Here is an 18,410-nt window from a genome sequence, read left to right as displayed (position 1 = left end):
TAAGTATTACAACTGTGACTATAATATGATATTGTGTCGACTTCACGACGATTTGATAGCTATTGTTTTAGGCGGAGTGATTGGAGTTGACAATTGATTATGTGTAGGTATAATGTATAATTAATATAAATGTCGGATATTTTGACACAAACGTTTAAAATAATATGTCGTTATGAGATTGTATTCCACGACATATAATATGATTTAATTTCAACGTTTAACGTTTACCAGAGCAATTTTTTTCTAAGAGTGCTGTACAAAAAAAAAAGAAAAGAAAAAATTGCAAAAAATTGCATACAACGGTATCCAGCTGTTGACGCAAAATTGTTTTGAAATACTTTGTTATAATATGATCGAATTCGTAGCTTTCGAAGATTTTTCAATTTCGTATTATTCAATAGATCGCACTAGAATGCTGTTCTGAAAATATCGAATAAATAATATTATTATCGATGTCATCCATTTTTCTATAAGCCACTGGTCTACGACAGACTCGAGCTAGGAGTCTGTTGCATACAATGACGAGTTAATTAATTATTATTATTATCCATCGATACATAACTATAGTGAATTAATCGATAGGTATTACTTAGCATAATAAGTGCAATACATGAAACAGTATAGACGAACAGTTTCAAATTTGATGTGAGTGTTATGATAATAATGCGATGGCGTTCACCGTTAACACAATACAAAGTTTCAAACGCGGAATTATGAACCATCGAGTGACTTAATATTATATAATATTTGTAAAGTATAAACGCGACTTGCGAGTATTACAGAAATCTGGTGGCAACACAAAAGTCGTGAATTGTATGAATATTGCAATGTGATTGGTTTGTACGAAAAAAAATTAAAAAATAGGTACCTATATATGCATACCTGTACTGGCCGTACACATTGGACTTAAAATGATAATGATGATGGATTTCGATCGATATTATTATTATAACATACCTATAATAAAATTATGGACACTTTATACTACCAAAAGAAAGTATTTCTTATTGGTATTTAAATAAAGACGTTCGTTGAGCCAATAATTATTTAAAAAGTATCTAGTCGAGATGTAGTTAAATTAGTATGATATATCTTCAACAAATCGATTACTTTTAAAAATGTAGTTGACACGAGGTGTGAAAAAAATATCTTATAATATAATATACTGTTGATAGTTATTTATAAATATTATTAGGCCATATGCACCTATTGGGGGGGAGGGGGGGAGCAAGACGGGATACTTACTTCCACTTGGGGAAAACTATATGAACTTATATACATTCATAATCATAAATATGGTATTAGGATATAAAATACCTGTACTTGTGTATATGACAAACTTTCATCGTGAAAAAGTGAACTTCAACAAATAAGTAGTTTCATTCAAGATGAACCAAAGAAATTTGTATATTTTATTTACCGATACCGAGAATTAAACATTTGATTATAATTCTTCTCATTTTTGAACAGTACCTGTACTTATTAAAATTTATTAAAATTTATTATTATATACCATAAAAATGTTAATTTTATAAATAATAGTATATTTAAATGTTTTTATGTTTAGATAATTACATTGAACTTTTATTTAGCTTAAATTTGAGAATTTTGTTATTTTGCCCCTACTCACCCCTGAAAAGTTACTTATGGGCCACAACAGGTTAGACCTACATTATATACTACTACTAATGATAATAATTAATCTCAATTAAATTTAAATTACGTCTACGAGTTCATTCAATCGATACAAATGCAAACGCGTCTCCCATCAGTGAAAAATTTAAGTATTAAAATACATAGTTTTCAAACGATCGAAAATAGATTATGTTTGACGCATTTTGTTTGAACACATTACGTATAATAATGTATTCAAATTTTTGTATTTAAACAATTTATAGAACATTAAAAAAAAACAATTTATAGAAAGTTATAATCAAAGATAACTGTTTAATATGACATTTTTTTATCTCTTCGACGACCGGAACACGATTCTGGAACACGACCGTATTATATACACGTCAAATCAAATAATTCGAAAAGCAGATATTTTGTTTTATAATAATACGTGATTTGATATTAATATTGGTTTATGATACGCCTCTGGTCGATGACAAAAAAAAAAAAAAAAACAAACAAAAATACCATTAAACGGATCGTGTCCATCACATCATAATTAGGTATTATATTATTAAAACATCGGCCGATAATATTATTTACGATTTCTAACGATCACGCCACGTTCGCTCCCACTTATTTTTTCGATTTTCACGTTACGACCGGAGCGTATATAAGACGTCGGAGATCTCGATTCCGGCATAACACATCTTTTTGTGCAAATCTGTTCTTTGGTGAGTACATCAGCTGTTTACGGTTGGATGGATTTTTTTCTTTTCTCGAACGAATCGACATTACTAAAAATTTTCTTTTTTCGGTTTGCAGTTTTCTACATTACTCCTCAAAAACCAACCAAAAACCAAAAATGGGTGCCGAAAAAGTAACCATGAACATCGTCGTCGTAGGACAAGTCCAATCTGCCAAGGCCATCAAATCGGTCGCCAAAGCCACCCCAGCCACCAGCCAATTGATGGTGAGTTGATAATTATGAGAAATTTTTTTTTCATTTCGAATAATATCGTGTGATGGTATTTTTTTTCGATTTTTCGTACTTACATACGGACGCAGTTATATTCATTTAATTTTTGACAAGGTAGATTAATTAAACAATCAGTTCGTTCGTTTTTTGTTAAACATGCGCGGTAAGAGCATTTAAAATTTACCGTTTTTTATTACGATTAAAATATGATTATAACTATACATTTTATTTCGATATTTTAATGTTACATTATTCGTTAAATTGTATTGGGATCGGTTTTAAAATAGACAACCTTTATAGATAAATAGGATAATTATTAAAAATCATTTTTGTTTCGCTAGTATCATTAAAATACAAACGATTTTTATATTTTATATTTATATTTTTTATTATTTATATATTTTTATATTTTAATCTGTCGTTATCGTTTCGGTGTCGAATAGTTTATTTTTGATTTTTAACAATACATGCGTTATACCCTATATTACATTTATTAAAACTAAAATAAATTCAACGATTTATCACCCATTTTATTTTTTTAAATGGATATTTTTCTAATTTGTATTGTTTGTTTACTAAATTTGCGTGTAATTTAACGGTAGTGATTTTTTTTTTTTAATTTAATTTACTTTTACACTATACATTGTGGCAATCAAAGCCAAGAGTTGAGAAATAGCTGACATACACAACTACAGAAATACTCACTTGACTATATTAGTTTACTGCGACGACTAAAATATAATTTCATACAATATCACGTCATTACACGATGATTACATTTTTATTTTATTTTTTTTTTTTTGCTAATCGACTCGTTTAATTGTTTTGTTTCAGAACTGTTAATTCATGTAGTCCATCGATCTCAAACTCAAAAACACCATAGTCCAAACAATACGTAAATTATATAATGATATGTAACAATATGACGTATACCTAATATAATGAACGTCATTGACACCGCAAAATAAACCATAACTTTTTCGACCTACGCTTTTTTGTTTATTTCCTCATTTAACTTCCTACTATACTATATAATATAGTTGCCTGAAATTGATATGACGAATTCGACAACAATCATATTACGTCGGGTCGTATAATGGACCGAAAAACTTGCGTTTTTTACAACTCGAAATGAACAGTTTTAACTGTTTTAAGAAAAGTTTATTTTAAACTTAAACCGTACTTATATATTCTCTGCAGGCGATATTTAATACTCATAAAGAATTTAAATGCTCAAGTACTTTACTTTTTTAAGTCGTTTATTATGTTGCATTAGGCCTTTATTCTCGACTCGTGATGGTTTCCACGGCGAAACTAAATTGAAATGTGAATGCAGTCTTACCATCACATACTATTATGTGTGTATGATTTTAATGCGCTCTAATTTTGGTCGCGAAAACGTTGCACAACTTCAAACACGACTTTTTCTTGTTGATAATGAATCTGCGAATAATTTCTTGTAATACCTGTACAGAGTAAAGAAAACGGGATCGATATGTCTCGCTGTCCGAATACAGCGGGACTACAAGTCTATAGGTCCTTTGCACGTTTCGTGTTTACAGTTCAGTGACTCTGACCGGCGAGAGAACAAAAAATGCCGATTTCACACGTCCCCCACTTGCCGCCCCTCTCCCCGCCATCCATCGACGGCGGTCTCACCATGGCAGGGTGTTGCGCATAATATATGGGGATGATGCGCAGAACAACCGATTTCTCCGTTCGGGCCGCCGCGATCGGTGTTCTCTCGCTGGACAGACTATCCGAAACACATGACCGCGTTGCACTTGGAAATATATATCATGTATAAAAAAAAAAATTAAAACATTTAAAACCCAAGAATGTCGTATTTTTTCAAGCAAACGTTAAATGTTGGCTATTTCGTCTATCGCTTTCCGGCCAATAAACATCTCTGCGACGCCAAATATACGTTTCGAAAAAAATTTACGTCCCCAAATCAATAAACTTGTATTTACGTATATATATATATATATATATGTATATATATGTATTTATCTGATTGTATAATTGTACAGCTGTGAACTGCTTCGTAATTTGATAATTTTCATTTTTCTGTATTTAAAAAAAAAAAAAAAAAAAAAAAATAGTAATTACTTATACCTAACATTATCTGATTAACAATAATATGGCAAAAACTACTTCTGTATCCCTAAGTTTAGACGATTATTGTTAGGAAAACTTTAAATACATAATAAAGCAAAAAAAAAAAAAAAAAATGTAGAAAAATTTCGTTTTACTGATGGCGCCAACACATTTACACCGTGGACGCGATTGATTTGCGTGAAATGTATTGCCATCAAATATTGGTTCGTCTATGTCCAGAGGTCAGCAACCTATCTGGTTTCAAAGACCGAAAAACAAATATACATTTTTAACGGCTCACAATATGAATATACCTCATAATGATGTGATACATTGTATAGAAAATATACGACCTATATGGTATAGTCATAGAAATTTATCAAGTTCGTAACTGCAGTTAGGTATATTACCTTTTTTTTTTTTTTCCGTTTTAACCGACGACGCCACGGGATCTGCTTTCGCATTGCTTCCGCGGCGCCGCCATCGTAGTTAGGTATATTACCTATAGTTTAATAATAAGGTACTTACAAACAAACAGCGTTTAAATCCAACGTTTACAGTCCGTGCTATATCTTGGTTTACGATTTCTATACGTCGCGCGTCGTAATGATAGTATTTGCGTACAAAAATTATAAATTGTTTTGTCACATAAAATTTCCACGAGAGCCGTGGGTTTTCGACCCCCGCTGATTTCAGGACGCCCAAAATTTTTTCCGATCTGTACTAATTAGTATAATAATATGTCCACCCATCACTCCACCCTAAATAAATGTTTTTTTCCAAACATCATTTACATCTCACATTATATTTCATATTTATAACACAACCCATTAAGTCATAATATGCTGAACTTATACTGAAGTCATCGTATCGTATTGATTGTACTGAGAGAAAGATATGTGTTTTACGTTCTCAGATGAAGTAGTTAGTGTCTGCAAAGTTGCAATAGCATTGCGAGGAGTAAACATCGATAAACGAAAATTAAATAAAAATTAACCGTTGCGATATGAACGTCGTAAAACATAATATTTAAAATTAAGTAAAAAGTATTGGATTTGCAGAGAAAACATTGTTGTCCTGAGTACAAATATTTAAATCAGTTTGGTATAGTGTGAGATTGACTTGTTCAACAGAAATTATATTATAATATACAATGATTACCTATATATATATATATATATACAGGGTGATTCTTTTAAGTGGGTACACTAATTATCTCAAAAAGTATTTACTTTTTCAAAATATTGTTTTACATAATAATAGTATTTATTGAGTTATAAGTATTTAAAGTTTTAATTGGCAGAGTGGAGTGGTACGGGATTACCCCGCAAAATGTTTGTCCACTACTCTGCTTGTCTAAACTTTAAATACTTATAATTCAAAAACTACTAGCCCTAAATTCGATTTTTATGAATCAAAATACTTAGAAAAATATTTTGCTTTGGAATATGAAATTAAAACTCTATGTTGTCATTCAAAAAAGTAAAAAACTTAAAAAATTATAAGGATAAAAAATATAATTTTTTAATAAAAACGTTGGTTTTTAAACAACTTGAAACAATGTAAAAAAATATTTTTAAGAAAGTAAATACTTTTCGAGATAATATTAGTGTACCCACTTAAAAGAATCACCCTGTGTATATATATATATATTTGTGTGGAAGAATAACTTCTTTTTTTTGTGAGCTCCAAACGAATATTGCTGCTTTGTAGTGCAGGTATTTGTTTTTATCGTTACAATTTAAATTCAATTTAAACGTAACGTAAGTTTTTTTTTACGACTCGTAAAAATCAATCATTTTCTAGTATCGTCACAATAATAAGAATTCTTAGTCCGTGCGTCTGTATAGCTCGTGTTTGTTTTATACGTCATGCGGTTCGTTCAGTATAATAATATATTATAATATTTGCTTTTTTATATTTTACAAAAACAAATCTAACCGGTGGACGACCTTGAAAATCACGCTTATTATCGTGGCGATATACATATATTTGTGTTCCGGGAAATCATAACTGATAACATAGTAGTAATTATAATACAACGCATAATATTATTACGGCGTGTTCGTATCAAACACATAAAAAAATTGTAAATTAACGGTTAAACTTACGGTTTTTCATGATGTGTGTGTGTGTGTTTTTTAATTATCGTTTGAACTTGTAAGTCTCACGTAAAAAATAGTCAAGTCATTTGGACACCTGCGTGATTTTAAATTCGATCCTTTTTGTGAACCATCACCATCCTGGTACGCCCACACAAATTTAAGATTAAAACAGATTATTATTCATATTTAATATGACATGTGTTACCTACCTATATAATTTTTTATTTTTTTTTTTTGAAGTGTATGTCGATTTTTTTCACTAAATTCTACCCAACCGATTTGCGTTTCTGTAGTTCGAAGGCTTAACTTGACATGCACAAATTTGCAATATTGTCCACCTGAGTAAAGAATAATAGTTTCCTATACAATCACTGGCACATCGAAAATATAGTAGAGTGAAACCTCTGTATAGCGGACAGTCGTGGAGAATTACTAAATGTTCGCTGTGGGGAGTTCTCCACTATTAAGAAAATCTCTACACATTAATGGGCGTTTGAGAGAAATTATTACTAAATGTCCACTATAGGGGGACGCTCCATAAAGAATCGGTTAAAACTTTTACCTATACATATTATAATACATATTGAATTTGGTATATTATATTAATTTATCGTATACTAAATATATGTATGTGTTTAAAAGTGGATGAAGAAATGTACAATGTTCGTGTACAATTAAAAATATATCTGTAATCTTTTTTTGTATACATTTTTTCTGTTCTTTGAAATGTTATATGACGTACGATGTACATGTATCGTGTCCATTTATGAGAGAATATTCTTAATTTTAGTACCAGTTTTTAGAGACCGCGTCCGCTATTGGGAGGGTTCACTAATATTAGGAGGTTATAACTCCTGTTATGTGCATACATTTTTTCCGGAGAATAGAAGTTTCACTGTATCATCATCTTATACACTATAGGTAGGTAATGTTATGATGATGATTAGGAGGACGTCGTTTCCGCCAACAGCCGTTTCTTTTTACAACACCGGATGTACCGGAGTACAATGATATGGCAATTGATTTATTACATTTTTTTTCTCCTGTTTTTGGTTCTGTCTGTTTCATTTCTTGAGGTCATTGGGGTGCTGTAAATATATTTTTCGGGCAAAGAAAAAACCATCCATTTCGAAGATTTTGAAGCTGCGCAGGGACTGCCACCGTCACGTCGGAATCATCTGTATATTATATATACAGTGAACGGCGTACACTCAATTAATCAAAACTGTCTTCTATAAACATCGCATTGCTGTAGCAGCAGCGCATCGGCCGCGGTTTTTTTTTCTCCATTTATTTTATAATAAGTGCGTTATTATTTTGTACTCGCGGCGGTATAATAATATATAACACACAACACATGATGTATATATACACGACCGACTGATGTGATATCACTCGACCAGCAGCGACGGTATGGTAATTAATTATTTTTTTTATTTCCGCCATCTCATTTCCGATTTCGTCTGAACACTTTCGTCTGTCTGCATTATGTCCGAGCCGAATAAATCAATCAAAACAACGCTGTGGTTCGATGACACCGCGAAACAATCACAAGCGCTTATATAACAATAAACGAAATCTCTCGAATTTAAACGATTACTGTAAATTATCATGACCCATGTTATAATACGTAATATAAATATTACAGTCTCCAAAAATATCTTGTAAGTTCATTACACTGCAGTCGTCCACCGCTAAAAAAATCGTAGTGCCAATAATATAATGTTATTAATTATTATTATAAAATCCCGTATGCACCTTGACGATCATTATTATAGTGTAGGTACTAAATTTGATGATATTATTAAACGTAATTGCGATCTGTTCGTTCGTATTAACTATAATATGGATTGATATTTTTATGATCGGAAGACGCGATGTTTTTGGTCAATAAGATGATGAATATGAATAACAATAGTTACTATTATTACTTTTATGCTTTCTCATTAAATTTAATATTTAATCGTAATAATTTATGCAGTACGAGTCAACATTTTTGTAGATACCTACATGAAAGAGATTAAGAGAATAAGGGATGGTGTTGGTGTTCTTAAAAACGCATCATCGGACAGCACGTAAGTTGATTTTTCGAGGTGATGCCTACCAAATTTAACATAATATCTTATTTATCTATATAAAAAAAAAAAAAAATGAATTGAAATGTATTTACGTCTAAAAACACGGTCAGTTACCTATTATAGCGGGACGAATAATCTTAAACAGATAAATTAAAAACATTATAAACATATTGGACTCTAACGGAACGGTATTATAAAAAGTAATATTTTAAATTTGTAGATTTCGTATAACATCATCTAATACATCAATCTGACCGCTCGGGATAAGATTTTTATCGAAATCCGACCAAAACGGTTGGCATTCGCTTATATCAGGGTGATTTTTTTATCATGAACCACTCATTATTTCAAAATCTTAGAGAAGTGGAGTAGTGGACAAACATTTTACGGGGTAACCCCGTACCACTCCACTCTGCCAATCTAAACTTTAAATACTTATAACTCATAAACTACTCGTCCAAAATTCGATTTTTACGTATCAAAATACTAAGAAAAATATTTTGCTTTGGAATATGAAATTAAAACTCTAGGTTGTCATTCAAAAAAGTAAAAAACTTAAAAAATTATAAGGATAAAAAATATTTAAAAACATAACTTTTTAATAAAAACGTTGTTTTTTTAACAACATGAAACTTTGTAAAAAAATATTTTCAAAAGCATCGATTCTTTTTGTAATAATGAGTGGTTCATGATAAAAGAATCACTCTGTATAATATATTTGGTTATTCCTATCCCGATTCATCGGAGCTCACCCATCTCCCTCCTTCAACCCAAATTTACAACAGTGGCCTAAGGATGTCTTTAAATTTAATAAGTTACAATTCATCAAAGCTAGACGGTCGGTCACCAGATACACTTGGCGTAGGTACACAGCGATTCGCGATCGATTAAAATTTAAACGATTTTCGTGTACGTATATAGGTAACCGGCTGTATTTGATGGTCGGCTTGTAAAAAACGTGATCGGTAAAAATAAGAAAAATTCAAACTATTTTCAACCGAGAGTGAAAATGGAATATTAATCATCACCATATATATATAATAACTTATAACTATATGATGTATCGCGCAAACTCTCGGAAACCTATAAAAAACGGTTATTAGAATAGCATAAATTATTGGTTTTATGAAATACCTGCATATTCCCTTCGATGGAGTTCCTACGAAAATAAAGCCATATATTTAACGAGGTTTTCATGAAGATTTGAAATACTTATATTTCTTTTCATATTCAAAGTCGCGAATGAGTTATTGCTTTTTGTCGTTTCTATTCATCAATAAAATATTAAACAGGTACTGTATATATAATATTATTTTTAATTTAAAAAAGTTATTCAAAGTTCTCGTACAAGAATAACATTTTTTTCGAAAGAAAAATACGATAAATATAATTAAAAAAATAAATACCTAATAATAATAACTCCTTGCAGAGGACCGTCGTGTATATAGTAATATAAGAATATTGCACGCCAATGATAATTTCGTAGTCGTCTATATATATAAACTATATATTTATGTCATATAATATTATTATTACTGTTATTATATTCTTTTGAAATAAACCAATTACGATGGTATATAAACGTATACCGAACAAAATAAATCGAAAGAACAGAATGTATCGTATGGATGAAAAAAAAAAATTTTAAAAATAAAAATCATTTGCATATACTATAACAAGAATATAATAATACAGGTTTCGACTGCAGCTGCTGGTGGAGGGCTCGATATAGTGTTCAACTCCGTCTCTCGGTTTATTTTAATATTATTTTGTAATGTATTTTATATAATTTCGGTTCACTCGCGTAAGTATGCGTTTTCATCATAAAAACAATATAATATAATTTCGCAGCAGGAATTGTCTCTATTGCAAGTGCACGTTCGTTCTCCAGGCCGATAATATATATTATATCACACCGTGTATAGTGACTATATATAGGTGTTATGCAATATTGCACAGTCTGTGTACATCGAATTTAAAACTTTTTTTTTCTCTTTTTAAAATTCGTATTATGATACGCATCGTCGTCACGCGTTCAACTAGAAATAACTTCACCTGTTGCAATCACTACTATATAGAATATTAATACTTCTGTTTGGTTATTTTGACGTGTACCTACAATATCGTGGCAAGTAGGTACTCCACGACGACGATGGATAAAATACGATTTGCACATTTGAAACGAAAACCGTCCGAAACTGCAGAACGAGCATCAGCGTATAATGTACAGGTTAATTTTTAGTGATGATGTACAAGGGAATTTCCGAGAAAAAAAATTGTACTATTTATTATTTATTTTTTATTTACATTAATTATGTCGCGATAAAATAGCAATACTGCGAATGCTCTTTAATATACTGTCACGCAAACATTGCCTCGCTGTACCTGTACATATTAATTATGATTTTATAAACTATTACAATTTGTACAGTAAACTTTTGAAGGTATGAAGTATAATTTAATTCAAAATAAAACTAATATATTTTAAAATTTTCACTCGCCCGAATTAAAAAAGTAAACTCTATCAAAGTTGAATATCAAAGATTTCCAGAAATTTCTGCTTCGCGAAATTTCTTGAATATTAAATTCGTGATATTCTACATCCACATTATCACGATTTCCGGAAATGTTTGCTCTCATTCTCTCGGCCGAATCACTATCGTAAAACGCAATCAAACCGTATCCTAATATAAACGCGGCACGTTAAAAGGAAAATAATTGTATTTGTTTTAGGGGCGTGGACTTGAATGGCTCGTAAAATCAGTGCTCCGTGGACGACTCGGCGTGTATGATGTGCGGGCAAACATAATAACCATTACCCGCCATGGCGAACGCGAGAAAACCGCACAGACGTTGCTCGACAACTACGCGGCCGACCGATGTTTCCCGCTTCACCGACGTTTCCGGACAACCGCGAAACGAACTGAACATAATATTTGAACCGACATAAACATCATCATCGCCGCGATCACGTGGCACAGGGGCGAACGTTGTTGTCTGGTTGAAAACCATTTCGAATGACGATGATAACAATAATAATGATAAACCGATAATATTTACATTGTATAATATCGTGGCAGCGATGATGGTCGCATTAGAGGTACCTATATAATAATGGTACTATGTACTAGTATCTTAAGACGTAGACTCAGAGCCCGAAATTTGAGGAGTTAACAAAAAATTGATATTTTCAACTATAGGCAGGCAACGAACATTGTCTACAGAAAATATTTTCCTACTCCGGTGATATATACCTTTAACGTCAATTTTTGCGGAAAACAAGTTCTTGTCTTGCACTGCAATGTGATAAAAGGCTAATGTGACTTTCGAAAGGCGAAAACAGCTTGCGTGTAGAGTGCCCACTAATGAATATTTCGATAATATAGTTCATTATTAAATACCTATATCAAAATGATAACTGAATTTCGAACACTTTTCATTGTCAAAAATCGAAACACCCCGCGTTATCGTCGCGTCACTATAATATACAGGATGGCCCACAGAGATCTGACATTCTGACAAATAAAATAACTTTTGTTCTAATCAATATTTTTTTTAAATTTCTTTTAAATATAATTCATAGACACTTGCGCTACATTTTTTATTTTTTAATACTGAAAATAAAAAACTTAAAAATTGATAAAATTTTTTTTCGAAATATTCAATATAACCAATTTGTAAATATGATTTTTAGAAAAATGTATATGGTAAAAACACTTATTTAAGTAAGTCAAATGGCTGATTTTTTACAATTTTTTTAAATATCAATATTTTCGTTAAGTAAATTACGATCTAGTTTATGTTAGAAACCTTGTAATTTCAAATAATAATAAAGTTTTTCAAAAATATTTTATAAGAACATTTTTAAATAAGTGCATGTTAAAATCTAATTATTTTTTTTATTGTATTTATTTTAATAATATGTGATGTATAAACTATAAATTACTATAATTTACCTAACGAAAATATTGATATTTAAAAAAATTGTAAAAAATCAGACTTTTGACTTAAATAAGTGTTTTTACCATATAAATTTTTCTGAAAATCAAATTTACAAATTGGCTATATTGAATATTTCGAAAAAAATTTTTATCAATTTTTAAGTTTTTTATTTTCAGTATTAAAAAATATAAAATAAAAAATGTATTCTAAAAATGTAGTTCAAGTGTCTATGGATTATATTTAAAAGAACTTTAAAAAAAATATTGATTAGAACAAAAGTTATTTCATTTGTCAGAATGTCAGATCTCTGCGGGACACTGTTTATGTAGTCCAAAACGCCGACCAACGTGATGATTTTACACGATTATTGGTATGATATATCACTCGCGAGTGCCCTCACCATCCCCTCCGACACAGATTTTATAATGGAAGTCGCGTGTGTACGCGAGCTATAAGAATGTATGTATTATAACTATATAAGTATGTATAATATTATATTTTGCACGTACAAAAGAACGTATTACGGTTAAAAATTAAAATTATAAAAATTTACAGGACGGTCAGTATAGAACGATTTAGTATAATATGGTACAGGCAAATTAACAGGTCGCAAATGTATTATTAATATTAATATAAATATATATTATACAGAGCACACACATTATGTCTCATTATGTCTTACATACGCCAATACGTCATATACAGGTGTGTGTGTGTGTGTGTGTGTGTGTGTGTGTGTGTGTGTGTGTGTGTACATATATTATATATACATTATTGTAAATACGCGGTACGCTGTATTAAATTTACAACTCAAAAGGCATCATCGTTGGTACAAAAAGGATGAATTAGCATAGTAATGAGAGATCAAAGCGGACGGTAAAACACGTCAACATAATATATTTATAATACGAGAGTGATAATTATATGTATAATGACGGCGCAGGCATAATATTATTTTGTTTGGCCGGTCAATTCAGCGGTGTCAATCATCCGTTGACCCACATATTTAATAATATTATAATATTATTATATTTAGGGCGGCTGCATCGTCCTATCTATCCCAAATGACACGATATACGTCGTGTGTGTGTGTGTGTGTGTGTGTGTGAGATCGCAATACTAATTAATTTTATTCAAATTGGTATACGGGATATGCGATTTTCATCAAGCTATAATTCTTTTTTAATTTAGAGTTAAACCTATTGTTGCTAATAGCCATAGTCCCGAGGCTTTATTCTAATAAAAAAAAAATTCTTTTTTGATTTAATACTATTACGTTTATAGTGCATTTATAAAACTGCATAATAGTTGCACTTATTGTAATACTCATCGTAACAGCCGATACGCGTTAATTATCACACAAAACTTTATTATATTACCTACGTAATTTATTGTTATCACACTGCATAACGAACACCGACAATGGAATCACCTGTAAAGTGCTCGGCAGAATTCGTTTATTTGAATATAATATTTAAATTTCCCTATGAAAGTATGAACCCGTTGCCACAAAAATGTCGGTGAAAAGTCCTATTGACATAAAAATAGTAATAATAATAATATAATGAGTAATATGAAAAAAAAAAAAATTAAAAAATATATTTTCCTATTCAACGAATCGAAATATATTATCAAACGAACTATGTGAACGTCTCGGATCAAATAATATTCTTACGTAGTATATCTATAGGACCTAGCAAACTCTTTTGAAAAAAAAAAAAAAACAAAAACAATACTCTCAAGAATTATACCTATCGCACATAAAAAATTTCAGTGTATTTTAACTACGACACTCCGTTTCGAGTTCCACAAAAACTAATGAAAACTTGCAATTATTGTTGTCATATTAAAAGTTAGCTCGCGTATTATAGAGTGGATAAAAAAATATAAAATTTACGTTTTCGAACAATAAATTTAAATAACGAAAACAATGTTCATCGAAAAATTTAAATTGTTATGCGCATGCGCGAAATACATATAGTGTTAAAAAAAATTGTGAATTGCGTTTAACTACATATAGGTACCTACAGGACCTTTTTTGTTTTTGATCCGATTGTTTAGTTGAATCACTGCAGCATGGATACGAACTAAATAAATAAATGAATGAAAATATTATGTGTACTAATTAATCGTCAAACACCTCTGAGCTGGAAGTGTTAGTTGTTGTTCTATAAACAAATTGTTCGACCACTGCTAATTTAGACTGTTCGGGTTTGGGGTCAATGCGCTTCAACTCACATCAATAAAATACAAATCCAAAGCCTTACGTGTGGTTTCAAATGTCCCATGGCTTGCTCGAAATTGTGCACCACTCGCACAAACCTCAAATACCAACAGCCAAAAACTACACAATAAGAAGAAACTATCGGTAAACTTCTTCAGTAATTTACACAAACCAACCGGTTCACAACATTTCTGGTTAGTCCCAACAGACGTCAAACGCTGCAGACTCCAACGAGATCGTCTTCATGACGGTATAAATTATTACATAATTCTGAATTTAACTTAAATTATTATTGTAAATACAATTTATTTTGTGTAACTGAATAGTTTTTATATCGTCTAACATAATTTTAAATATGAAAAATATTACTTTTTACAAATACGTGTTTATCATACTATTTTTATTTTTTTATTATAAAAATAATGTCAAACTTTGCTAGTTTTGAAAAAAATATTTTTCAAACTTCTTAACATACTATATGTTGGCAGCGAGTCATTCTTTTATCCTGCAATAAAACTGAAATTACCATACCGTTCTCAGACTCTTATGTCAACAATGATCAATTAATGTTAACACAAAATTTATTAGTTATTACTTAAATAATTAAACAACTCATTATTAGCATGAAACGTTTACCTTAAAACACAAAAGGACAGATATGATTGTATATTGTCGGCTTTACCTTGTCTGTGTCATTATTTATATGTTATATTATAATTCGATTTATAAATTGTAATAATATACCTATTACACACATTTTATTTTAAAACTTATTCTTGATATAAATGTGTCAAACATGGCTATAAAATAATTAAAAACTGTTTCGAATTTTATAATTTCAATTAAAATAGAATTTTCATTAAAAAATGTACATACAGTATTTTAATACAAGTTTCATATTTTTTTTTAAAATATATTTTAAAAACAAATAGTTAGGCGACGTCTTAGTTCTGTCACATAATATATTGCACTCACTGAACTTGGACGAACCTTGAAAAATGTGTCAAACTGACGTAATTTATCTTACTGTTCTACACCGTGATGTAAGTAGCACTTGTGGTCAGTGCCGTTTTCAGAACGTCGGAAAAGCGTACGGGAGTCAGCGATAATTCTAACGCAAGCCAAGTGATTTTTTTTGTAAGTGGTTTTAATCCGATCAAATCGTTTCCGATCGAAAAATAGTGAAGAACTTTTCTCGTAATCAATCGGCGCTCTATCCTAAAACGTCGAGACCGAACCGCTTTGGGATATTGCAGACTTCGGATTATTCAATGAGCTAGGTATTTCTCGAGACTGACGATCTGGAAGGAGGTGTTAATATCTGCGGATTAATCAATGAGACGGTAATGGAACGGACGTCGATCGATAAGACTTTTGCCGTACCTCCTTCGTTGTATTAAGCATTCAATGCAAACATATAAGTTAAAAGGATGTAGTACAGTGAAACCTGACTAAACGGACACCTGTATATAACGGACACCTCTCTTAACGGACAAAATGACCAGGTCCCGGCAAAAAGATAGGCATTCCAATGTATTTCGACCTGTCTATAACGGACTCCTTCTATTACGGACACGGACACTAATATTTTACTCGACAATTTCATAACGGACAAAAATGTCAAAAATACATACATACTGCGTTGATAAGAAACGCAATTAGGACATTAAGTGAAAACACAGATTACGACCAATTACATTATCCATATATACATAATCCATAATTTATCCATCACGAGTTGGAAATTACCAAATCGAAGCACAAAAAACAAATATCAATAGAATCATTTTTTAAGAAATAATTAATAAATTTATATGTAATGTGTCATTGTATGTATATGTATTACATTTAATATAAAAATAATAATTAAAATTAAATTTATAATGACGTATGTGTATAATATATAATACATATTAATACAGATTACACCTAATACCTACATATTATAAAATAAAAAACAATACAAATGTACGTACAAGTTGTAATTTTTAAAACATTGAAACAATGAAACCTGTCTATAACGGACAATTATTTTGGTCCCGCGACTGTCCGTTAAATACAGGTTTCACTGTAATAAGAAATGTCAATACGTACAAATTAGGTTGAGAAAACTATTGGGTAATAAAATTACGATTGTAATCATAAGCAAAATGTAATTAGGTTAAAACAAATATCGATATAGTATTTATAAACGACGGGTTAAGACAGAAAAAGGGTCAGTCAGTGGTGATCGCGTGACTCGATTACCACTGGACGTCAGTGTCTAAATAAAGTGCTCTTAATTTATTATTTGTTCAATTGCTATGTACGTCTGTAATCGGCGTTTATACGACATCTATTATTAAGTATCCATACATCCACGGCTAATTTGTTAGAGATTTATTGTCATTTGGAAAATGTTCTAAGGTAAGACGATCACTGCTGCAGGTTTGCGTGCAAACAAACAAATAACACAAAATACGGTATGAGTCATAACTCATAATATACTATACGACACCAGGGCCGTAGCTACGGGGAGGGTTTAGGGGGTTCAAACCTCCCCTTTAACACTTTCAACGCCGTGCGTGATTTTGGCAATTATACCGCGACGCCGCGTTGTTTATCCCGTGACGCGTTTACGCGTCAATGGCATTAGAAGCATAACTCTATTAATTCGTAAAATTGAAAAACATTTTAATATTACTTTTTAACAGCTTTATTGTTACCTTTTATGTATAAAATACTTAGACAGTGCATACACATGTTATATGACATATAATATATGAATATAAAATTTCCTAATACAAAATAATAACCATAAAATTAATCGAAAAATGTGTAATAAAATAAAATAAAAATCTGTTTATCATAATTATATCATAAAACTGTAATAAAATAACTTACCGTCAAAATAATTATGAATTGCTCTAGTTGTTTGATAAAACAAAATATGCAGGCGTCCGTTACAATTGCGTAAATGACGCGAAATGAAACAAATTAAATAGTGGCAAAGTAGCTATATTGCATGATACAGTATGTTACAAATGATATAATAGTTGTTATAATTTGTAAATAATTAATATCAGTAAAAGAACTCATAATAACATAACATAATATACATAATATACACCCTGTATACGTGCATATACATCGTTTTGGGAAGGCTGTCAAAAACAACGATTATCAGTATCTAAAAATAGCGAAAACTCAAACCAATTATAGTTTTAAATATAGAGTTTATTGTCTATAGCCTGTGTACATTTCAGAGTTTATTAAAATAAAATCGATTAAATTATGGAGGATACAAACGTACATGTTACTGACGCGTAAACGCGTCACTGGCCCAATGGAATAAACTCTGTTGACGCGTATACGCGTCAGCGGCGTTG

The 18,410-nt window shown here is 30.8% G+C and overlaps 1 protein-coding gene and 1 long non-coding RNA gene across 2 annotated transcripts in view; one reads left to right on the top strand and one right to left on the bottom strand.

Moving 5' to 3' along the window:
* The window catches only part of LOC107163530 (uncharacterized), a 32,712-nt gene extending 14,772 nt beyond the window's left edge, over window positions 1-17,940 (bottom strand). Inside the window, exon 1 of the long non-coding RNA XR_016191249.1 lies at window positions 17,926-17,940. This is a non-coding gene — a long non-coding RNA (uncharacterized LOC107163530). The remainder of the gene's footprint in view (window positions 1-17,925) is intronic.
* LOC107163517 (uncharacterized) lies at window positions 971-3,581 on the top strand. The gene is made up of 4 exons (XM_089221932.1): window positions 971-1,010; window positions 2,293-2,348; window positions 2,440-2,587; window positions 3,428-3,581. The coding sequence occupies exons 1-4, from the start codon at window positions 971-973 to the stop codon at window positions 3,490-3,492; spliced, it is 309 nt and encodes a 102-aa protein (XP_089078058.1). The 3' UTR covers window positions 3,493-3,581.
* Window positions 17,941-18,410: the final 470 nt, after the last annotated feature.

The sequence above is a fragment of the Diuraphis noxia genome, unplaced genomic scaffold, assembly GCF_037042655.1.
Source record: "Diuraphis noxia isolate RWA-SAM2 unplaced genomic scaffold, SU_Dnox_SAM2 contig0003, whole genome shotgun sequence".
NCBI lineage: Eukaryota > Metazoa > Arthropoda > Insecta > Hemiptera > Aphididae > Diuraphis > Diuraphis noxia.
This window is presented reverse-complemented; position numbering and strand designations above follow the sequence as displayed.

What these genes read in the sequence shown, in the direction of transcription:
- LOC107163517 (XM_089221932.1), top strand. Translation starts at nt 971, where the DNA reads ATGGACACTTTATACTACCAAAAGAAAGTATTTCTTATTG. An exon ending in AAAGAAAGTATTTCTTATTG is followed by an intron (nt 1,011 to 2,292) that starts GTATTTAAATAA and finishes AGCGTATATAAG; the next exon opens with ACGTCGGAGATCTCGATTCC. An exon ending in CAGCCACCAGCCAATTGATG is followed by an intron (nt 2,588 to 3,427) that starts GTGAGTTGATAA and finishes GTTTTGTTTCAG; the next exon opens with AACTGTTAATTCATGTAGTC.